Source organism: Trifolium pratense, linkage group LG2 (assembly GCF_020283565.1).
Source record: "Trifolium pratense cultivar HEN17-A07 linkage group LG2, ARS_RC_1.1, whole genome shotgun sequence".
Classification (NCBI taxonomy): Eukaryota; Viridiplantae; Streptophyta; class Magnoliopsida; order Fabales; family Fabaceae; genus Trifolium; species Trifolium pratense.
In genome coordinates, this window is record NC_060060.1 from 7,687,522 (window position 1) to 7,713,999 (window position 26,478).

General features: G+C 32.2%; 1 protein-coding gene across 1 annotated transcript; it reads left to right on the plus strand.

Moving 5' to 3' along the window:
- The first annotated feature begins 1,645 nt into the window (after positions 1-1,645).
- On the plus strand, positions 1,646-25,964 carry LOC123909958 (disease resistance protein RPV1-like). The gene is made up of 3 exons (XM_045960912.1): positions 1,646-2,325; positions 3,900-4,246; positions 25,498-25,964. Coding segments are annotated over exons 1-3 (873 nt in total). The 5' UTR covers positions 1,646-1,801; the 3' UTR covers positions 25,500-25,964.
- Positions 25,965-26,478: the final 514 nt, after the last annotated feature.

Sequence of the window (26,478 nt, forward strand, 5' to 3'; positions counted from 1 at the left end):
CAGTAACATAGAGCCAGTGAGCCACTTAATATATTTTTTAACCAGTTACTAAGGTGTTTTTATCCTTCTAGTGCAACCTAACGATAGACACATATGACACAAGCCATCAACATCAAGTTGCAGCAGGATTAAAACTGGAAAGCTCCAACAAAGCTATCTGTTTTTCTTAATGTAAATATCTTTCTATAATATCAACAAACAAAAAAAAGTTACATTATATCATCTTAGTTCATGCCAACGTCCAATCATGTATGTTTAACATTTTCTTACAAAAAATGAACACAGAGGTATCCATATATATTTAACTCAACTAATTATAGGCATAGTAATGAGGTATCCATTGACATAGTGGTACCAATTCTGTGTGTTTCTCCTAGTGCTACCTCATTTTTCATCAATAAATATATACCATTAGATTACAAAACTATGAGCATTGTATTCACCATTCTCCATTGTCACAACAATTACAAAATGCTACAAAGAAAACAAGAAAATCAAGAAAATATTGATTTTAGAGTACTTATCTGATATTCAAGAACAATTTCAAGTAAAGACTAAAAAAGAGTGAACCAACCTTCACTTAATCAAGAAGAGTTACCACATAAATCTTCTAAAATCCAAACATTTGACAACTTTGCAAAATAGGTAGTTGCCTTGGCCTTTGAGAACCTATAAAACCACAAACTTTGCAACCTGAAAAACAAAAACATAATCATTTTGATTAGAGTATCATCAAATATCAAATATGGTCTTAAAAGTTTAACAAAGCTACTCCAATTTTTATGAAAACAAGAATAAGAACCAAACCAGAAGTATATGCTAGAATAATGTCAATGTCAAAAGCATGCATTGAATTAGAGTATTGTCATGTGAAAGAGAATGCACTGATAAGAAAAACGCACAAAACATCATTGAGGTGCAGTCTTACTTTAGTTGCTAATCAGAATACCAAAATTTTCAATGTGGAACTCAATTTGGGAACTCGCATAAGATTTTGAAAAGTTTTGCATCATCAAATTACAGTATAATACACAAAATCAATGTTAATTATTTCAACAAACAGCAGATTGAATTAGGTTAGTTATGAATCGTGATAATTGATTAATCTATATAAATTGAATTTGCAAGTAAGAAAACCGAAGAAACGAAGAATTGCGGTTTAGAAAAAGGAGGAATCTAGTACCATTTGATTACGGCGAATGACGGCGAGATTACGGCGAGATTACGAACGGAGAAGACGACGGCGAGATTCAGAGAGAATCGCGATGTTGAGACCTTGAGAGAGCTTGAGACTGTGATCCTGTGTGACTCAGGGTCAGATGTGAGACATTCAGATCAATACACGTGTATAATCATGATCGGATGGCTGTCACCACCTTATGCACTGTGCATAAAAATACCCTTATGGATATTAACTTTTACCCTCGTCCACTTATTCACATTTAAGGTGTATTTTCTAGCCACTAGACTACTTACAAAAAAAAAAAAAAACGCGTTGGTGTTCAGAGGAAAGGAGACTCTAAACTAAAGAGAAGACTATTACAGTGTTACAGCAGGGAGACTCTAAACTAAAGAGAAGACTATTACAGTGTTACAGCAGGGAAACTAGCATGAAATTTCCTGGAAACTACCACGCAATAAATACCAGCGTGATGTGAGGAGTACTTACTTATATAGTAATATAGTATAGTGTTCCACCAAATACACACACATCCATAATTTGAACAAAATAATTAACTACTAGCTAATTCATCAAATCATAACCTTGTGATTAGTGCAGTGTAGCACTTTGAATTTCATAATGGCTATGCAACCTTACACAGGTGCTTCTTCTTCTTCTTCTTCTTCTTCTTCTTCTTCCTCGGTGGTATCTTCGAAAAAATTTGATGTTTTTATTAGCTTTCATGGTAAGGATACTCGTATAAAATTCACAAGCCATCTTTATGTTGCTCTGAGCAAGTACTTTCGAACCTTTATTGACGAAAAAGAGCTTGAAAAAGGAGATGAGATCTCTTCAGCACTTGTCAAAGCCATTGAGGAGGCATATGTATCTGTAGTCGTTTTCTCAAAAAACTATGCTTCCTCAAAATGGTGCTTGAATGAACTTGTCAAAATTCTTGAATGCAAGAAAGATCAAGGCCAAATTGTGATACCTGTTTTCTATGAAGTAGATCCATCAGATGTGGGGAATCAGAGAGGGAGTTATGGACAAGCTTTTGAAAAACATGAGCAAGATTTGAGGCAGAGCAAAGACAAGTTGCAGAAATGGAGAAATGCTCTCACTGAAGCAGCCAAATTATCTGGATGGCACTTTCAAAATGACAGGTAAAATGCATGCAAATACTTGATTATTTCTATAGATTAACTTTGTTCATTACAAATTTATGTTTGTGCATTTTTTAAAACATTCTCATGGGTAGTACAGTATAAAACATTCTTCCTAAACATAAATTTAATAGTATGAACATTGCCAGAGAAATAAAAATTAGAGCATCAATTATGTTATGTTGGGTCTTGACATCGGGCCTTGAACAACTTCACAAGTGAGTTGTACATCACACTATAACCAAAAACCTTAAGACGTTAGGTTTATGGGTCATCTCACTTATAAACCATTCAGCATTCAATGTTTCATCCGATGTGAGACTCAACTCACACTTGAAATACCAACATGCTCTTCCTAAACTATCGCATTATCTCCAAATAACTTCTCAAATAAAATTTATAATTTTAGTCCCTAACATCTTAATAGTAGAGACTAAATTGACAAATTTTATTACTTTAAAGACTACTCGTTATATTTACACAATTTAAGACTATGTTTGGATATCAGTGGTATGCGATGGAATGGAATCAAAGAGTAACTAAATAGAGTCCCATGTTTGGATTTGTAAAAAGTGAATGGAATGGAACATAAAGGAATCCATTCTATCATATACCATTCCATAATTGTTATTTTTTGACAAGTAAGGTAATACATTTTAAATTTTAATTATGTCATTTGAGTTTTAGTCCTTGTATTTTAAAAATCTTTCATTTTACCACTACACTTTCATTTCATTTTATAAAATCCTTTTTGAGTCAGGATCCGTCGACACCAATTAGTTTAAAACCAAATGTTACACCTCTCAATAACGTTTTAACCGATATAAATTTTATAAAATCCAAAATCAGTTGATATGCTATTGAGACACATAAAGATTAACCGCATTTAAAAAAAAACAAAAACTGTTGATTTTGATGTATTTCAATAACATATCAAACAATTTTGGATTTGTTTGAAATTTTACATAAATGATCCATATGATATAAACTTTCAATCCAACGGTGGATTTTATAAAATTTATATCGGTTAAAACGTTATTGAGGAGCGTAAGTATAACATTTGGTATCAAACTAATTAGTGTCAACAGATCTGACTCTTTTAAAAATAGTTCACGAGCCCATTTTTTGGCTGATGTGTCATGTTTTTTGCACAAGTGGCACTGATGACTGTGTTTCAAACATGCCGACTCATAAAAAATATTACTATGGAAGGACAAAAATGCCCTTAAAAAACATAGAAAGATGAGTTAGTAAAAAAACATAGAAAGAGGGACTAAAAAAACATTAAAAAAAAATGACATATTAGCTAAAAAATAGGCTCGAAGACTATTTTAAAATGAAATGAAATTGCAGTGGCAAAATGAAAGGTTTTTAAAATGCATGGAATACAACTCAAATGATTTGGAAGTGCAGGAACCTTTTGCATATTTATGCCTTGATTGTTTTTTTTTTTTTTTTTTTAATTTTTTATTTCTTTCTTGCTCTATTGAGATTGAACATAAATTTTATATAAATTGTTTTTATTTGTGCAACAACAATGTTGACCTTCTTCTCCCCTTCCATTCATATGTTAGGATTGAATCAAATTTCATCAAGGACATTGTTGAAGATGTTTTGCATCGTAAACTCCCATTTGAAGTTAATAAGAAAATTGTTGGAATTGAGAAAAAGTATGAAGAGATTGAATTGTTACTGAATATTGGATCAGGTGATGTTAGAACCCTTGGATTATGGGGCATGGGTGGCATAGGAAAGACCACTCTAGCCAAATATGCATATGCTAAACTGTCTTTTCAATTTGAACGTCATTGTTTACTGGAAAATGTAAGGGAAAAATCTAACAAGTCTGGAGGACTCTCAGCTTTACGTAAAGTTTGTCTTTATGAATTGTTTGATCTTCCACTTAATGCACGTTATGTATGTTGGAAAAATATTAGACATAGAATTATTTCATTACAATAAATCAAAGAAATATTACAAAAAATAAATATGATACATAATAAAATAAAATTATAGAACAAGAAGAACTTATCGCATTATTGACTGAGGCGTGCAAATGCACTGGGCTTAAGAGTATTTCGCCGCCACAGGTAAGTTACCCGGTGCAGTTGGCCTCATAGCTAATACCCTCCAGGATACAACAGTCACATCTTGCTAGCACTGCATGTGAATTAGCAAGGTCTCAAGAACCACTTTTTTGGATGCTCAAGGGAACTTATTATTTTATTTGTGTTACTTATTTACATATCATTATTCTGCCTCTAGAGAGCTTAATCGTAATCTTTATATATAAGCCAAACCTAGGATCACCTCTCATGCATGTTAACGTTGCAATATCCTTTCTTCATGCCAACCCATGATTCCTATTTAATTACTATCCGTTATTTTTCTTATTAATTTTGCCTTGAATGAATTTAAGGCACTAAGTAGCAACGGATGACCAAGCCAAGCATAAATCAAATTAATACAACAATTAATATAATAATTGTATATAAAATAATATGATTAACTTTAAAATAAATTAATATAAGATAAAAAAAAAACCAACAATCCCCCACAATTTATTTTAAAGTTTTAAATTTTAAGTTTTAAGTGTTCCCAAGAGCGTGAAAAATCAACGCATAAGCACTAGTGTCTTTTGGACTATGAACTAGCACATAGAGCAAATGAAATTTGATCCACTAGAATGTCGGTGAGATTATAACCTCTATGAACCTCATTCCGTATGTGAAACAGTGACTTCATCACTCACATTGATCTCTCGTCCAAAGTTGTTCAACGCGGTGTGGTGCATTTTGGCCTTGCACCTATTCCTGGATTTCATGAGTGGCTCTAGAAAGTCTGCCCAAGCTTTCATGGAAGCGGCCTCACCTCAACACTCATATAGGTGAATCTATCAAGTGTACACCACAGTCAAGCACACCACTCATTCATGAGCTATAGATTCATTAAGAGAAAAACCCAACCTCCATCGCTGTAGTATACACTATCCTACACCATAGGGATGAACTCAAATAGAAATTGGATAGTGTCTCCTCAAATTGACAAGTGACTTGTTCTTACCCATATAAACATAGCCTTGCGAATTTTCACAATCTATGTTGGGTTACCATCACTCTCAATTTTTGTATTGGACATAAATCCATCCCCCTCAATGTATATATCATCCACTAGTTTCTTGCTCAGTGGGATTATCACATGATCCTTTATATATATCACTTAACAGCTGTTTCACAAAATTATACATTGACTAAGACGTCTCTTAGTCAGTATCTCATTTATAGTTTCTATTTCTATTTCATTTCATGTCATATTTATCAAAAGTTTCTATTTCATTGGTTGTATTACTCATTAATCCATATTAATGAGATTTATTGCACGTTTCATTGGCATAGAATTAAGAGTAACAGGAATACACAAACAAAGCAAAACGAACAAAGCAAAACGAGCACGTTTCAAAAGAATACTCTTAAGATTGTTGGATAAATATGACATAGAATTATTTTATTAATATAAATCAAAGAAATATTGATACAAATATATATAATACATAATAAAATAAAAATATAGAACAAGAAGAACTTATCGCATTATTGACTGAGGCGTGCAATGCACTGGGCTTAAGAGTATTTCGCCACCACAGGTAAGTTACCCGGTGCAGTTGGTCTCATAGCTAATACTCTCCAGGATACAACAGTCACTTCTTGCTAGCACTGCACGTGAATTAGCAAGGTCTCATAGAACTACTTTTTGGATGCTCGTGGGAACTTAGTATTATTATATATTTTACTAGTGTCACTTCATTTCCTCTCTTCTTACTCTCTCTCGTTCACCCTTATATATATATACTGATCAGTCTTCCTTGTATATGCAATATATCATTGCTTAATCTTTCTCCCAAGGCAAAACCATAATTAAAATATTTATTAAGATTGATTGAGTATTACTGCCACAATAAAAAAGAAACTGCTAATTGACTAAGCAAATAATAACGTTCATCACCAATCAATATAATAATAACAATAATAATAATAATAATAATAATAATAATAATAATAATAATAATAATAATAATAATAATAATAATAATAATAATAAAATAACTCTAAAATAAATTAATAAAAAATCCAACAATCCCCCACAATTTATTTTAAAGTTTTAGTTTTTAAAATGTTCCCAAGAGCGTGAAAAATCAACGCATAAGCACTAGTGTCTTTTGGACTATGAACTAGCACATAGAGCAAATGAAATTTGATCCACTAGAATGTCGGTGAGATTATAACCTCTATGAACCTCATTCCGTATGTGAAACAGTGACTTCATCACTCACATTGATCTTTCGTCCAAAGTTGTTCAACGCGGTGTGGTGCATTTTGGCCTTGCACCTATTCCTGGATTTCATGAGTGTCTCTAGAAAGTCTGCCCAAGCTTTCATAGAAGCGGCCTCACCTCAACACTCATATAGGTGAATCTATCAAGTGTACACCACAGTCAAGCACACCACTCATTCATGAGCTATAGATTCATTAAGAGAAAAACTCAACCTCCATCGCTGTAGTATACACTATCCTACACCATAGGGATGAACTCAAATAAAAATTGGATAGTGCTCCTCAAATTGACAAGTGACTTGTTCTTACCCATATGAACATAGCCTTGCGAATTTTCACAATCTATGTTGGGTTACCATCACTCTCAATTTTTGTATTGGACATAAATTCATCCCCCTCGATGTATATATCATCCACTAGTTTCCTGCTCAGTGGGATTATCACAGGATCCTTTATATATTTATCACTCAACAACGCGCTGTTTTACAAAATCACAATACATTGACTAAGACGTCTCTTAATCAATATTTCATCATTTATTTTCAATTGTACATCTATGATATATTATCATAGGCTTACTTAGATAAATTCTAAGCAACAACACCTCCACTAAGGGAGAAATTAAATCTATATTTAGATTTATTGGCATAGGTCTACTTGAAAATTTCCAAGTGACAACTCCCCCACATTTGGTATAATTAATTTTCCAAACAAATTATTTATCCAAGTCAACTCGAAATAATTTCAAGCGACAAACCCCCACATTGGAAAAATAAATCCACACAAATAGTTATTTTCTTATCGACGGGTTTCTTTAAACATCATTGTATTATTCTAATACAATGGATACTCCACAATATATATACTTTTCTATATTTCATAATGATGACATTCGGTCATTTGTTATTTTTAATTATAATTTTAATGCTTTTTAGTTAGTTTTAAGGAGTTTTACATGGTCAAAGAGAAGAATATTTGAAGAAATTGATATATAAAGGAGTTTGAAGACTAAAGACCACATGAGATAAAACTTGGAAAAAAAATTCAAGTTTTAGAAGTAAGTCTCGCGTGAGTTCTCTGTTTTTCTCGCGTCGCGACAAGTTTTCAATAGGGGTGCGATTTCTTGTTCCCACAAGCACATGACGTCAGCCACGCGTCACCTAGGGAGACAACTTGCAACAGCATGACACGATTTGATTACTTATGAATGACGTGTTAGTCAAATCTACAATTTGTGGGATTTGATCTAAATTTATATGGCACAATTTTAACACGTTAGGCAGCCTATATATAGGCCTTTTGATCATAGAAAAAGGGGATTATCACTTCCTGAGAGAAAAAAAAGAGGACGAGCAGCAAAGAGAAGAAAAACGCAGGGTTTCGCCGTCGAAGCAATTCATCGGTTATTCATGTATAATTTTCTTAACTCTTTTGTTATGTCAATTATTATTATGAGTAACTAATCTTATCAGATTAGGAATTATAGATGATTCTCTTTGAAACTATCTGAGCCATGTAACTACGTGTTCTAGTTTATTCAATGAAAACTTATAATTATTCAGTTAATCTCGTGTTTATTGTTTTTCGTTGATTGATCACTTTCGAATTGATTTTAAGTTATAAATCACTATTGACCCTAGGGTTTATACTGGAACTAGATTAATTGTTTGTCAATCGTAATTGCTATAGGAATATAGAATTAATTGGCATGATTGTTAATATAACGTTCGTTAAAGCTTTTGATAATATTAGTTTCGCCTAAGGAATTAGGGTACTTTATTAGATAAACGAGATTGATGAGCCAAGGAATTGGACTCGGTCTATTTTGTTATATTGTCGTAATTATAAGAATTTCATTGTTGAGGGCTAGAACCTAGAGTACCAGTTAGGGACAAAGAGAGGATTCAAAATAATTCCTAATCGTCTTTCTCTCATAAAAGTTTACGTTTCAACTTTCTTGCAATTTTAATTATTGTCATTGTTACTACAAATCAATCTGAAAACCCCCCTTTGCAATTTATTTATTAATCCTAATTTAATTTAATTGTCTAGTTGAAAATAAGAACAATCCCTGTGGATACGAATCTTATAAATTTTATTACTTAACGACGAATTTAGTACACTTGCTAAAATTGTCATCAAGTTTTTGGCGCCGTTGCCGGGGATTGTTGATTAATTTCCACAAGGCAATTTCGTTTTATTTAGGATTTACTTATTTTTAGTTTTTTTAGTTTTTTTTTTAAAAAATAAAAAATAAAAAATTTAAAAAATCATACTTTATTTATTCATATTGAACAGTGCTATTGAGGTATTTTCTTGTTGTTTATGCGAGGTAAAAAAGTTGCAACAAAGCTTCTTTTTGATTCTGAAATCGAGAAGACTGCAAAGGCGAACAGGAAAGCAGTACGGTTAGCACGGTTAGCTGAGCAAGAGCTGGCTGAAGTATCAAAAGGAATTCCATCAGACACAGGTTCTCAGTTTGAAGAAGAAGGCACGATGGCCGATGACCCACCACCGCCGCCTAGGCGTACCATGGGAGACTATTGTCGCAGAACAGATGCAGGACAAATTTCTATGGGGTTCCAACCGGCGAATCCTGTGACATTTGACATCAAGAATATAGTTCTCACCGGGCTAAGGGATAAACAATTTGATGGAAGTGCAACCAGAGATCCATGGGAGCATCTGGAACGCTTTTATGAGACATGTACTATGTGTCGTCCTGAAGGTTACACTGATAGTCAAATAAAACTCAGGTTGTTTGGGTTTACTTTGATGGGAAGAGCAAAAGACTGGTTGCAGTGTATTCCGAGTGGTACCATAAACACTTGGAAAGAGCTCGAAGATAAATTTTTGGAGCGTTATTTTACTAATGATATGTTTCTGGCAAGAAGGGCTGATATTACTGATTTTGAACAGGGCGAGTCAGAGTCTCTATATGAAGCCTACGAGCATTTCAAATTGTTATTGAGGAAATGTCCGAATCACTCTTTGGACAACATGGAACAAATGCAGATATTTATCAGAGGTCTGAGAATGCAATCCAGAATGCTTATAGATGCCTCAGCGGGAGGTACAATTAGAAATAAAAATGAGGATGAAGTCAGACAATTGGTGGAGAACATGTGCATGAATGAGTATCATTCCAAAAGTGACAGGAAGAGAGGTGTGATCGCAGTTGACACAAACACAGCTCTACTAGCCCAGATCGAGATATTAAACAAAAAGTTAGCTGCAAAGTCTTTAGCAGAGGCGAATGCTAGTCAGGTTCAAGAAGTCAAATGTGATTTTTGCCACGGGCCACACGCTAATGGAAGGTGTTCACCTGAAGCTGGAGAAGTTAATTATGCCGGAGGATATCAGAAAAATAACCCTTATTCCAACACATATAACCCAGGTTGGAAAGATCACCCTGATCTGCAGTGGGGTAATCAAGGTAATTTTTCTCAAGGGAACTCTCAAAATCCACCATCTAGAAAATCATCTCCCTTGGAAGAAACAATTAATAAGTTCATGCAGATGACTCAGAGTAACTTTGAAGCCATGAGAGCCAGTCAAGAAACATCCAACAGAAATCATGAAGCTTCCATCCGAAATCTTGAAACACAAATTGGGCAAATATCAAAACAGGTGGCTGCTCAGTCTAATGGGGGTTTTGCTGGAAACACATTGGATAATCCAAGGAACGAGAGTTGTAATGCCATTGGGTTGAGAAGTAGAGTTGTACCATCGGTAGTAAGTAAAAAGAGTGAGAAAATAAAAGAGTCTGAAGTAGAGAAAAAGATTGTAAATGATGGAGAAGTAGAAAAAGAGGGTGGAGTCGAAAAAAATGAGAGACTAGAGGAGGAAAAAAATGAGAATGAGAATAAGGGAAACACTGAGGGAGAAGTCGAAAAGATAGAAAAATTAATTGATGCAGATTCGATGCTCAGAAAAACCAAAGCCCAACTTCTCAAGGAACATGGGAAAGAGCAGGTAATTCCTTCTTATGTGAAGCTTCCATATCCTCACCTTAAGAAAAAGAAAGAAAAGGAAGAAGGGCAATTCAAAAGGTTCGTAGAGGTGTTCAAAAATTTGCAAATTAATGTTCCCTTCAGTGAAGCTTTGGAGCAGATGCCGATATATGCCAAGTTTATGAAAGATCTCTTGTCAGGTAAGAGGAAACTTAGGGATGACGAGAATGTTACCTTGTCTGAGGAGTGTAGTGCAATTTTGCAAAGGAAGCTTCCCCCGAAGTTGAAAGACCCTGGGAGTTTCACTATTCCGTGTTCAATTGGTAAGGTAAAAGTTGAAAGAGCTCTTTGTGATTTAGGCGCTAGTATTAATTTGATGCCGCTATCCATGGTAAGGAAGCTTGATTGTGGGGAACCTAAGCCAACAAAAATGACTCTGACATTGGCTGATCGCTCCATCACGTATCCCTATGGAGTTCTTGAAGACGTGTTGGTAAAAGTTAATGATTTATTTTTTCCAGCCGATTTTGTTATACTTGATATGAATGAAGACTCAGAAGTCCCCTTATTGTTGGGAAGACCATTCTTGGCTACCGGTAGAGCGTTGATAGATGTGGAGTTAGGTGAGCTAATGTTGAGGTTTCAAAATGAACAAGTGACTTTTAATGTATTTGAGTCTATGCGTCATCAGAATGAAAACCCTCAATGTTACCAGGTTGGTGTAGTTGAAGAGTTAGAGGAGGAAATTGCTCAAGATGAGCCACCAATTAGATCAATCAAGCAAGTTAATGTTCTTGTTGAAGAAAACAAAAAGAAGGGAGGAAGCATGAAACAGATGAAAGCTCCTATGGAAACTCCAAAAACACCTCTGAAAAAGAAAAGAAAAAAATGGAGGAACAAGTGGGAGAGGTTTAGGAAGCTGACACTTGAAAATTTGGTCTTTGTTTCTAAAAAGGATGATATATGCCCCAAGAAGGAAGAAACCAAGGTTGAAATAACTATCAAGTATCCACCCTAACATTGGTGGGTAGATCGTCAAGCTCGGGACGTTAAACACGCGCTTGATGGGAGGCAACCCATCCGGTATGTTTTATTTCAGTCTTTATTTTTAGTAAAAAAAAAAAAAACAAAAAACAAAAAAAAAAGAAAAAAAAAACAACAAAAAAGAGAGACTATCAATGATGTCATCTGCTGACAATCCCGTGTGTTTCATCTTTCTGTTGTCTTGTTTATTATCAAGTTTAATGTTTTTATGTCTTTTCAGAATTGTCAGTGTGTTAATACCTGAATTTGCATGATGAAAATCTCTTAGACTTGCACATAAAAGAATAACAGACGTGTGACTGCTCATGAAAGTGCGATGGTTAAAGAGACAAAGAGATGAATTGGAAAGATGGAGTTTTGCACGGTGTACTAGTTCAATCTTCAGATACCTCAACTGGTGAGCATATTGAGCCAAATAAATTCCACGGTATACTTTTTCTTTCACATCTTATGAGTGAATCCATGCTTTGTATATTTTCTAGAACTTGCAACTATTCTCTACTGTTGATTGGTTTTGCATTTACACACATAGAGGCATATTTGTTTGGTACTCTGAGCCTTTTCAAGCTACCCTGTTTATTATTTATCCGTTGCTAAACCATTTCGAGCCTAAAAAAATAATCCCTTTTCTTTCGGTGACATACCAAATTATAAGCCTTGTAGACCTGAAATTTTTTATCTGTTTGCCCTCTTTGGAGTTTGGTAGAAACTTTAAATTTTCTTGTCATGGCATCATTTTAAGTTTGGGGTTGCTTTTGGAATTAGCAACATCTTAAGTTTGGGGTAGGGGTACTAGAGAACTAAAAAAAAAAAAATGATAAGAGACTCACAAAAATAATTGAGTTTTCTTCAAAAAATAAAGAGCCATTAATCATGAAAAATAGTGGCATCTACAAAAAAAAAAAAAGAGAAAAAAAATATTTGAAAGATAAGTTCTCTAGGTACCTTATTAACAATGAATTGAGCCCTGGTAATGATAATGCTTCAACAAGGAATAGTAGTGGATACCTAACTCCAATTTAGCCTACTTTTCCTAAAATTATCCCACCATTTACCCAAGCCAAGTTATAACCCTCAAGACCTCAAAAATGTGTGTGATGTCTTTACTTTGATTGACGTTTAGAATTTTTTTTCAAGCTTATGGTAAAATAGCATTTGCATGTTGATGGAGTGAATACCCTGTCAAATTGAGTGAATTGGTGAGTGAGAGATAAGGTTGAACCTTGAACATCGTGTGGAACGGTCATTCGACTGAATCTGATTGAAGTCTTGGAAGCCAAAGTGTTGATTGAGCATGATCACTGAAGTTAACACCGGTGGTTCTATTGCCGGATGAAGAGAAAAAAGTTTATGAGATTTTTATCATTCAAATTAATTTGTTAATTCCCTGATAGTTTTGTTTTGACAGGCATGTCACTTGAGGACAAGTAACAGTTCAAGTTTGGGGTTGTGATGACATTCGGTCATTTGTTATTTTTAATTATAATTTTAATGCTTTTTAGTTAGTTTTAAGGAGTTTTACATGGTCAAAGAGAAGAATATTTGAAGAAATTGATATATAAAGGAGTTTGAAGACTAAAGACCACATGAGATAAAACTTGGAAAAAAAATTCAAGTTTTAGAAGTAAGTCTCGCGTGAGTTCTCTGTTTTTCTCGCGTCGCGACAAGTTTTCAATAGGGGTGCGATTTCTTGTTCCCACAAGCACATGACATCAGCCACGCGTCACCTAGGGAGACAACTTGCAACAGCATGACACGATTTGATTACTTATGAATGACGTGTTAGTCAAATCTACAATTTGTGGGATTTGATCTAAATTTATATGGCACAATTTTAACACGTTAGGCAGCCTATATATAGGCCTTTTGATCATAGAAAAAGGGGATTATCACTTCCTGAGAGAAAAAAAAGAGGACGAGCAGCAAAGAGAAGAAAAACGCAGGGTTTCGCCGTCGAAGCAATTCATCGGTTATTCATGTATAATTTTCTTAACTCTTTTGTTATGTCAATTATTATTATGAGTAACTAATCTTATCAGATTAGGAATTATAGATGATTCTCTTTGAAACTATCTGAGCCATGTAACTACGTGTTCTAGTTTATTCAATGAAAACTTATAATTATTCAGTTAATCTCGTGTTTATTGTTTTTCGTTAATTGATCACTTTCGAATTGATTTTAAGTTATAAATCACTATTGACCCTAGGGTTTATACTGGAACTAGATTAATTGTTTGTCAATCGTAATTGCTATAGGAATATAGAATTAATTGGCATGATTGTTAATATAACGTTCGTTAAAGCTTTTGATAATATTAGTTTCGCCTAAGGAATTAGGGTACTTTATTAGATAAACGAGATTGATGAGCCAAGGAATTGGACTCGGTCTATTTTGTTATATTGTCGTAATTATAAGAATTTCATTGTTGAGGGCTAGAACCTAGAGTACCAGTTAGGGACAAAGAGAGGATTCAAAATAATTCCTAATCGTCTTTCTCTCATAAAAGTTTACGTTTCAACTTTCTTGCAATTTTAATTATTGTCATTGTTACTACAAATCAATCTGAAAACCCCCCTTTGCAATTTATTTATTAATCCTAATTTAATTTAATTGTCTAGTTGAAAATAAGAACAATCCCTGTGGATACGAATCTTATAAATTTTATTACTTAACGACGAATTTAGTACACTTGCTAAAATTGTCATCACATAATATCTCTCAAATATTAAAATCTTGGGCTCAAATACGCCAAATGGTTTTTCAATGCATAACAGATGCAGCTGTCTTTTCTTTGAATAGGGAGAGACTCAATGTTGCCAAATTTTCAATATTGCTATGCTTCAGTTGCAAACTTACTGCATCACTCAAATTATCATTAGTGCACACAATAGATATTAGGCAAAAAATAATCTTTCATGATAAATAAAATTTTAACACACATTAACTTTAATTCTCAAATATAAATATGCCCCCATATCAAAATATATTTCACACAAATTCAAGTGAACATCAATTTAATTTCTACTCAATAAAATTTCAACCTTAAATCTATTATCAATTTTGCACAATTAAATCAATAAAACTATTGAGGGCAAATAATATTGAAATACACAAACAAGCACAATAAAAACTCAGACACGAGCGTAAAGAATTACACAAACTTTTATTTATATTTTTCCATCAATTTATATTGATCCAAACATTACACTTTATTACAAATAAAATACATGCATCCATATACTTCTCAATTTACTAACAATAGAGAACACAATTAAGTAATATTTCACATTAAACTAAAATTTTCCAAATAGATATATTTTCACACATAAATTATTATATTAAACATGTCATGATAAAATTCTTATTATGAGTTGTATAACCCACACACTTTCACACAGATTAAACAAGTGCACATACATATATCATCTTGAATTCACAAATGCCAATTTCAAAATATAAAATACTAGAAACTCTAAATATGTTAACATGATAATAAACTCAATATAAACCCCCCCTTATTTTGACAGTTGCATATTGATAAAAAATAATAATAACGTGTCATATTGAAAACAAATGACACACAAATTCGGCATAAAAAAAAATTACTTCAAGTCAATACACAATTTTATAAGCACCGAACAAAGCAAAACGAGTAACAGCTTGAAATTCATAAAATTACTATATCACTAAGCATATTCAAAACAAGTTCACAATTTGAACATATCATTTCCACAAAAAATTAAGTACTCATATCCACCGATTCATAGCATATGTACAAATAAGGCACTCAAACATATGGACATGGTTTGTAACTAACACAAATAAATCATCCTTAAATAAAGAGAATTAAATAAGGTAGAATAGATAGAACCTGGATAAAATATATATATGAAGATACAACTTTCAGAAACTTATTCACCATTTTCCCGGAGCATCAGGTTAACCAAACTCCAGATATATTGCCCACAATTTCAATTTTAACTAGTGATAAAAATCAACGCAACATGACACTGATGGGGATGACTATTCTCAAAACCTTTTAAGCACCATGTAGACAAGCATATACTGGAACTCCTAATTCCCACAATATTCTTATTACAGGTATCTATCAAGACCAAAATTTATTATTGTATCACCAATCGAATATAAAGGCAAAACAGAACATAATAAAATTTCTCCACTACTGATTGCGCCAATCATTTTTCATTAGCAGCCCTATAAACAAATCTCAAAATAAAATTAGTAACATACTTTATAATAATAATAGTAATAATAATTCTATGCCAATTAAAAAATAAATACTCTTAAAGATGTCTTATTCTATGTCATATTACTCATTATTTTTAAGTTTAAGAATCATTATTTTTTAATTATTAATAATAATGCACGTTTCATAATTGGTTATTCAAGTTAGCCGTTTCTATTTCATTGGTTGTATTACTCATTAATCCATATTAATGAGATTTATTGGTTGGCAAGTGAATGCAAGAGGTATCCTAGAAATTCTTACTATATAAGGGACACGATGGTTAAAATGATAGAGGGAGTAGAATGAATAAGGTAGACAACAAGAGTTATATTAGAAAATTATAATAATAATACTACAAGTTCCCTTGAGTATCCAAAAAGTAGTTCTATGAGACCTTGCTAATTCACGTGCAGTGCTAGCAAGATGTGACTGTTGTATCCTGGAGGGTATTAGCTATGAGACCAACTGCATCGGGTAACTTACCTGTGGTGGCGAAATACTCTTAAGCCCAGTGCATTTGCACGCCTCAGTCAAATCGATAAGTTCTTCTCATTCTATATTTTATTTTATTATAAGTCTATTTATCTGTAATAATAATTTCTCTTATTTATTTATTTGATAATAATTCTATGTCATAATATTTTTCCAACAATCTTAAGAGTATTTATTTTTTAATTGGCATAGAATTATTATTACTATTATTATTATAAAGTATGTTACTAATTTTATTTTGAGATTTGTTTATAGGGCTGCTAATGAAAAATGATTGGCGCAATCAGTAGTGGAGAAATTTTATTATGTTCTGTTTTGCCTTTATATTCGATTGGTGATACAATAATAAATTTTGGTCTTGATAGATACCTGTAATAAGAATATTGTGGGAATTAGGAGTTCCAGTATATGCTTGTCTACATGGTGCTTAAAAGGTTTTGAGAATAGTCATCCCCATCAGTGTCATGTTGCGTTGATTTTTATCACTAGTTAAAATTGAAATTGTGGGCAATATATCTGGAGTTTGGTTAACCTGATGCTACGGGAAAATGGTGAATAAGTTTCTGAAAGTTGTATCTTCATATATATATTTTATCCAGGTTCTATCTATTCTACCTTATTTAATTCTCTTTATTTAAGGATGATTTATTTGTGTTAGTTACAAACCATGTCCATATGTTTGAGTGCCTTATTTGTACATATGCTATGAATCGGTGGATATGAGTACTTAATTTTTTGTGGAAATGATATGTTCAAATTGTGAACTTGTTTTGAATATGCTTAGTGATATAGTAATTTTATGAATTTCAAGCTGTTACTCGTTTTGCTTTGTTCGGTGCTTATAAAATTGTGTATTGACTTGAAGTAATTTTTTTTTATGCCGAATTTGTGTGTCATTTGTTTTCAATATGACACGTTATTATTATTTTTTATCAATATGCAACTGTCAAAATAAGGGGGGGTTTATATTGAGTTTATTATCATGTTAACATATTTAGAGTTTCTAGTATTTTATATTTTGAAATTGGCATTTGTGAATTCAAGATGATATATGTATGTGCACTTGTTTAATCTGTGTGAAAGTGTGTGGGTTATACAACTCATAATAAGAATTTTATCATGACATGTTTAATATAATAATTTATGTGTGAAAATATATCTATTTGGAAAATTTTAGTTTAATGTGAAATATTACTTAATTGTGTTCTCTATTGTTAGTAAATTGAGAAGTATATGGATGCATGTATTTTATTTGTAATAAAGTGTAATGTTTGGATCAATATAAATTGATGGAAAAATATAAATAAAAGTTTGTGTAATTCTTTACGCTCGTGTCTGAGTTTTTATTGTGCTTGTTTGTGTATTTCAATATTATTTGCCCTCAATAGTTTTATTGATTTAATTGTGCAAAATTGATAATAGATTTAAGGTTGAAATTTTATTGAGTAGAAATTAAATTGATGTTCACTTGAATTTGTGTGAAATATATTTTGATATGGGGGCATATTTATATTTGAGAATTAAAGTTAATGTGTGTTAAAATTTTATTTATCATGAAAGATTATTTTTTGCCTAATATCTATTGTGTGCACTAATGATAATTTGAGTGATGCAGTAAGTTTGCAACTGAAGCATAGCAATATTGAAAATTTGGCAACATTGAGTCTCTCCCTATTCAAAGAAAAGACAGCTGCATCTGTTATGCATTGAAAAACCATTTGGCGTATTTGAGCCCAAGATTTTAATATTTGAGAGATATTATGAAATATAGAAAAGTATATATATTGTGGAGTATCCATTGTATTAGAATAATACAATGATGTTTAAAGAAACCCGTCGATAAGAAAATAACTATTTGTGTGGATTTATTTTTCCAATGTGGGGGTTTGTCGCTTGAAATTATTTCGAGTTGACTTGGATAAATAATTTGTTTGGAAAATTAATTATACCAAATGTGGGGGAGTTGTCACTTGGAAATTTTCAAGTAGACCTATGCCAATAAATCTAAATATAGATTTAATTTCTCCCTTAGTGGAGGTGTTGTTGCTTAGAATTTATCTAAGTAAGCCTATGATAATATATCATAGATGTACAATTGAAAATAAATGATGAAATATTGATTAAGAGACGTCTTAGTCAATGTATTGTGATTTTGTAAAACAGCGCGTTGTTGAGTGATAAATATATAAAGGATCCTGTGATAATCCCACTGAGCAGGAAACTAGTGGATGATATATACATCGAGGGGGATGAATTTATGTCCAATACAAAAATTGAGAGTGATGGTAACCCAACATAGATTGTGAAAATTCGCAAGGCTATGTTCATATGGGTAAGAACAAGTCACTTGTCAATTTGAGGAGCACTATCCAATTTTTATTTGAGTTCATCCCTATGGTGTAGGATAGTGTATACTACAGCGATGGAGGTTGAGTTTTTCTCTTAATGAATCTATAGCTCATGAATGAGTGGTGTGCTTGACTGTGGTGTACACTTGATAGATTCACCTATATGAGTGTTGAGGTGAGGCCGCTTCTATGAAAGCTTGGGCAGACTTTCTAGAGACACTCATGAAATCCAGGAATAGGTGCAAGGCCAAAATGCACCACACCGCGTTGAACAACTTTGGACGAAAGATCAATGTGAGTGATGAAGTCACTGTTTCACATACGGAATGAGGTTCATAGAGGTTATAATCTCACCGACATTCTAGTGGATCAAATTTCATTTGCTCTATGTGCTAGTTCATAGTCCAAAAGACACTAGTGCTTATGCGTTGATTTTTCACGCTCTTGGGAACATTTTAAAAACTAAAACTTTAAAATAAATTGTGGGGGATTGTTGGATTTTTTATTAATTTATTTTAGAGTTATTTTATTATTATTATTATTATTATTATTATTATTATTATTATTATTATTATTATTATTATTATTATTATTATTATTATTATTATTATTATTGTTATTATTATATTGATTGGTGATGAACGTTATTATTTGCTTAGTCAATTAGCAGTTTCTTTTTTATTGTGGCAGTAATACTCAATCAATCTTAATAAATATTTTAATTATGGTTTTGCCTTGGGAGAAAGATTAAGCAATGATATATTGCATATACAAGGAAGACTGATCAGTATATATATATAAGGGTGAACGAGAGAGAGTAAGAAGAGAGGAAATGAAGTGACACTAGTAAAATATATAATAATACTAAGTTCCCACGAGCATCCAAAAAGTAGTTCTATGAGACCTTGCTAATTCACGTGCAGTGCTAGCAAGAAGTGACTGTTGTATCCTGGAGAGTATTAGCTATGAGACCAACTGCACCGGGTAACTTACCTGTGGTGGCGAAATACTCTTAAGCCCAGTGCATTGCACGCCTCAGTCAATAATGCGATAAGTTCTTCTTGTTCTATATTTTTATTTTATTATGTATTATATATATTTGTATCAATATTTCTTTGATTTATATTAATAAAATAATTCTATGTCATATTTATCCAACAATCTGAGTATTTCTTTTGATTGGTTGTATAATTTTGAAAACTAAAATAACTTTGTTCTATATATTTTTATTTTATTATGTGGATGTGTATGAGTTTTTGTTTAACAATTGATGGAGACTATAAATTATTATCGGTAGATAACATAACTTTCAGTTACCTTTATAAATATGATGATACATATATTTTAGAGTAAATGAAATGAAAATAATTTAGAATAGGTAGGATGTTATCAGTATCAACCCTTGTTTGGAATATTTGTCCATTTTAATATTACATGATTATAGTTATACGATATATATTTTTTCAAATATCAAGTTGGTATAATGGTATATGTGTAGTTTATGAAATCAAGTTGATGTATAAGTATATATACATGTATGAAAACACAATTTGAGAAGATCAAAGGGAATTAGATTATGAAAACTAGATATTTTGATTTTTTCTTATGCTTAGTATTTTATTGAATATAAATGGAGTCGGCATTTTGTTAGTTATAGAGTATATATGTGTAATGTTTTGATTGATATTAAATAAATTGATGTAAAAATTTTAAGCTTGCTTGTTATTTTTAAAATATGTTGAATATGTGAATAAACATGGTTAGTTTTAAATTATATACTAAAACATGTAGTTCTTGTTAAGTGAATTATTTGTTGTGGATGACAAAATTGTTTTGAGGATTTAATATATTGTGCAAAATTAGTAGATTTATCATGTAGAAATTAAATTGATGTTCACTTGAATTTGTGTGAAATATATTTTGATGTGGGGGTATATTTATATTGGTGAATTTAAGCTAATGTGTGTAAATATATTAAAGGGTGATAATTTTTTACTTTATGGTTGAAATATATTGCGTTTATTTTGCCTAATATTTATTGTATGCACTAATCATAATTTGGGTGATGCAGTAAATTTTTAGTTGCCACCAAAGCATAGCGAAATTGAAATTTGGCAACATTGAGTCTCTCCTTATTCAAAGAAAGGATAGTTGCATCTGTTATGTATTGAAAAACCATTGGGAATATTTGAGCCCAAGATTTTAATATTTAAGAGATATTATGTAATATAGAAAAATATATATATTGTGGAGTATCCATTGTATTAGAATAATACAATGATGATTAACAAAACTTTCGATAAGAAAATTAATATTTGTGTGGATTAATTTTTCCAATGTGGGGGTTTGTCGCTTCAAATTTTTCCAAGTAGACCTGGATAAATAATTTGTTTGGAAAATTAATTCTACCAAACGTGGGGGCGTTGTCGCTTGAAAATTTTCAAGTATACCTGTACAATAAATCTAAACATAGATTGAATTTCTCTTTTTGTGAGAATGTTGTTGCTTAGAATTTATCTAAGTAAACCTATGATAATATATCATGGATGAATATTGATTAAGAGACGTCTTAGTCAATGTATAATTTTGTGAAACAGCTGTTGAATGATATATATAAAGGATCCAGTGATAATCCCACTAAGCAAGAAACTAGTGGATGATATACACATCGAGGGGGATGGATTTATGTCCACTACAAAAATTGAAAGTGATGGTAACCCAACATAGATTGTGAAAAATTTGCAAGGCTATGTTCATATGGGTAAGAACAAGTCACTTGTCAATTTGAGAAGACACTATCCAATTTCTATTTGAGTTCATCCCTATGGTGTAGTATGGTGTAGGATAGTGTATACTACAGCGTTGGAGGTTGAGTTTAATCTCTTAATGAATCTATAGCTCATGAATAGGCATGGCAATGGGTACCCGCGGGTACGGTTTTTACCTTCCCCGTTCCCCATACCCGAATCATTGATAAATACCCGTTCCCCGCCCATTACCCGACGGGGATGAAAAATTGAACCCAATCCCCGTCCCAAATGGGTTCGGGTATAACCAAATGGGTTCGGGTATCCCCGAACCTTGCCCTGCCCTGCTGAACCTTACCCGAACCCAAAATTTTTCTAAACGCTAAATTTTCCTAAACGCTGACATACATACAATACAAAAAATTTCAAATAATAAAGTACAAACCAAAATTTCAATGCATTAAACATACAAATGAAATGATATTCCAAAATATCAAACCAAAATTATCAAAACCATAAAATAGTACCGGTACAAACCAATATTCCAAAATATAGTAATTTTATATAAACGGGCGGGTTCGGGGACGGGTTCGGGGTGGGTACCAATATCTCCGTTACCCGCCCCATCCCCATGTTTTGAAATCGGGGAAAACCCAAACCCAGTCAAATCGGTTTTTCCCCGTCAAACTCGGGGTGGGTTCGGGCGGGTACCCGCGGGTACGGGTTCTGTTGCCATGCCTACTCATGAATGAGTGGTGTGCTTGACTGTGGTGTACACTTGATAGATTCACCTATATGAGTGTTGAGGTGGGGCCGCCTTTATGAAAGCTTTGGCAGACTTTCTAGAGCCACTCATGAAATCCAGGTATAGGTGCAAGGCCAAAATGCACCAAACCGCGTTGAACAACTTTGGACGAAAGATCAATGTGAGTGATGAAGTCACTGTTTCACATACGGAATGAGGTTCATAGAGGTTATAATCTCACCGACATTCTAGTGGATCAAATTTCATTTGCTCTATGTGCTAGTTCATAGTCCAAAAGACACTGGTGCTTATGCGTTGATTTTTCACGCTCTTGGGAACACCTAACACTTAAAAAACTAAAACTTTAAAATAAATTGTGGGGGATTGTAGGATATTTTATATGTAATTTATTTTTAAGTTTAAGAATCATTATTTTTTAATTATTAATAATAATGCACGTTTCATAATTGGTTATTCAAGTTAGCCGTTTCTATTTCATTGGTTGTATTACTCATTAATCCATATTAATGAGATTTATTGGTTGGCAAGTGAATGCAAGAGGTATCCTAGAAATTCTTATTATATAAGGGACACGATGGTTAAAATGATATAGGGAGTAGAATGAATAAGGTAGACAACAAGAGTTATATTAGAAAATTATAATAATAATACTACAAGTTCCTTTGAGTATCCAAAAAGTAGTTCTATGAGACCTTGCTAATTCACGTGCAGTGCTAGCAAGATGTGACTGTTGTATCCTGGAGGGTATTAGCTATGAGACCAACTGCACCGGGTAACTTACCTATGGTGGCGAAATACTCTTAAGCCCAGTACATTTGCACGCCTCAGTCAAATCGATAAGTTCTTCTCATAATATTTTATTTTATTATAAGTCTATTTATCTGTAATAATAATTTCTCTTACTTATTTATTTATTAGATACAAAAGTTTCTCTTAAGCATTTTAAAAACTAAAACTTTAAAATAAATTGTGGGGGATTGTTGGATTTTTTATTAATTTATTTTAAAGTTATTTTATTATTATTATTATAATTATTGTTATTATTAATTATTAATATTGTTGACCAACCGTTCCTATTTACATCTATATTATTATCATTAACATCCCTTAATGATATATCTAATGACCTTGAAGGAGGGCAGTTACACTTTGCTTGAAAATAAATATAGTGCAAATGAGGGGATCCTAGGTAATAATGTTTTGCCTATATATTGTGGTGCCGAGTGATCAGAAGAGGATGAATAAGGGAGACAACAAATTCTATTAGTAAAATATATATCATCCACTAGTTTCTTGCTCAGTGGGATTATCACATGATCCTTTATATATATCACTTAACAGCTGTTTCACAAAATTATACATTGACTAAGACGTCTCTTAGTCAGTATCTCATTTATTTTCGAATATACATCCATGATATATTATCATAGGTTTACTTAGATAAATTCTAAGCAACAATATTCTCACAAAAGGAGAAATTCAATCTATATTTAGATTTATTGGTACCAGTCTACTTGAAAATTTCCAAGTGACAACACCCCCACATTTGGTAGAATTAATTTTCCAAGAGAATTATTTATCCAAGTCTACTTCAAAGAATTCCAAGCGACAAACCCCCACATTGGAGAAATTAATTCACACAAATATTTTTCATATCAACAAATTTCAATAAACATCATTGTATTATTTTAATACAATGGATAATCCACAATATACCATATTATAGTTTATGGTATTTCTCAAATATTTCATGAGTCACAATCATATTCAAATCTATTTAGAATATTTCTAAACGACATCTTTTATATCACATATTCAGGTCATGAAATTTCTCATTAAAATATCTTCTTAATTTACTTCCAACACTAATCTACAAATTTACATGCTTCGGTGGCAACAAATATTACTGAATCACTTGAATATCAATTAGTGAACAATGTCAATATTGAACTATTTAATTAACACAACAAAATGTTAACCACCGAGTATAAAAATCAAAGTGTAGAGATATACAACAACTTCACATCAATTTATTTAGTCTATGATTCATGGCGTCTAAGAAAATACCACACAACACATACATATTTGCTTTGGTTATTAGAGTTAAAAGAAAATTAACATCACCATATGTATGATCTGAATTCGTTTATCTAATTCCCTTCATTCATGCCTAACTAGTATACATTTCTCAAGTTATTGTTCTCATACATGCACAAATATCAACTTCAATTCATAGGTTACATGTATACCAAATTCAACACAAAAATCCAGACGTGCCAAATTTTAAGGTTAGAATATATATGTACCTGACTCCTTGTGAATGCTTACAAAGTGAGAAGAATGTAAAACTTACACAAAATTCGATCACCATGCTCCAGTTTCTTTCTTTGGTAGGCTTTATAATGAACAATATTTTATAACTATACTCAAACCATGTCTAGCTTCCAATTTAGCCGTGAAGTGAGCAACTTCAAAATTGCTTTCCTTCGGTATCAATCTACCTTATTTCTCAAATTAGAGTTTCTCCTTTTCATCAACAAATAATTCAATTACCAAATCAATAATAAAATTAGTAATAATTCTATGCCAAAGACTACTCTTAAGATTGTTGGAAAAATATTAGACATAGAATTATTTCATTACAATAAATCAAAGAAATATTACAAAAAATAAATATGATACATAATAAAATAAAATTATAGAACAAGAAGAACTTATCGCATTATTGACTGAGGCGTGCAAATGCACTGGGCTTAAGAGTATTTCGCCGCCACAGGTAAGTTACCCGGTGCAGTTGGCCTCATAGCTAATACCCTCCAGGATACAACAGTCACATCTTGCTAGCACTGCATGTGAATTAGCAAGGTCTCAAGAACCACTTTTTTGGATGCTCAAGGGAACTTATTATTTTATTTGTGTTACTTATTTACATATCATTATTCTGCCTCTAGAGAGCTTAATCGTAATCTTTATATATAAGCCAAACCTAGGATCACCTCTCATGCATGTTAACGTTGCAATATCCTTTCTTCATGCCAACCCATGATTCCTATTTAATTACTATCCGTTATTTTTCTTATTAATTTTGCCTTGAATGAATTTAAGGCACTAAGTAGCAACGGATGACCAAGCCAAGCATAAATCAAATTAATACAACAATTAATATAATAATTGTATATAAAATAATATGATTAACTTTAAAATAAATTAATATAAGATAAAAAAAAAACCAACAATGTAGAAACTCCAATTTTAGAAAGAAAACTTGCAGGTGAAAAAAGTTTAATTGTGTTGGATGATGTGGCAACTTTAGAACAAGCAGAAAATCTTAACATGTGCTTGGGACCGGGTAGTAGAGTCATTGTCACAACCAGAGACAAGCAAATATTTAGTCAGTTCAATGAATGTGAAATTTATGAGGTTAAACCATTGAATAAAGATGATTCTCTTGAACTATTATGTTGGCATGCCTTCCAGAAAAAACATGCTGAAGTTGGTTATGAAGAGCTCTTAGAAAGGGCAATTAGGTATTGCGGAGGCAATCCTCTGGCTTTAAAAGTCTTAGGTGCGAATTTCCATACAAAAAGAAAAGAAGTGTGGGAAAGTGAACTGGAGAAGCTAAAAAAGATTCCCAATAGGACAATTCATGATGTTTTAAAATTGAGTTTTGATAATTTAGATTGTACTCAACGGGACATATTTCTAGACATTGCATGCAGTGACGGATCCAGGAATCTATAAAACGGGGGGCCGGAATAATTAAATAATAAATATTAAATAAATCATAATCATAATTATAATAGTACTTAAATATATTCAATAATAAATAAAAAATACGTTACATTGTTTATCTAAATTGTACACGATATTGCTCTATATCATAAAATTCATCAACAACTGAATCTGTATTAATTAGTTTGAAATTCATTTTCTATCTTGTTTCTCAACCTAATTTTCACAATCTTCATAGCAGAAAATAATCTCTCACTTATAGCAAACAATCAGAACTAACTTAACCGAATTTCGACTTTAATAGTGTCTAATACATATTATCAAAATATTTTAAAGCAGTAAATTGTTACAATTACTATGTTGTGGGTGCATGATTTGCGCCAATCAGTCGTTACTAATCTTTTAACACATCTCTCAAATATTAATTTATGTGTACAAATATATCAGGAACAAGTATATGAAAGAAAAAAAATATGACAAGAGGGGGGGG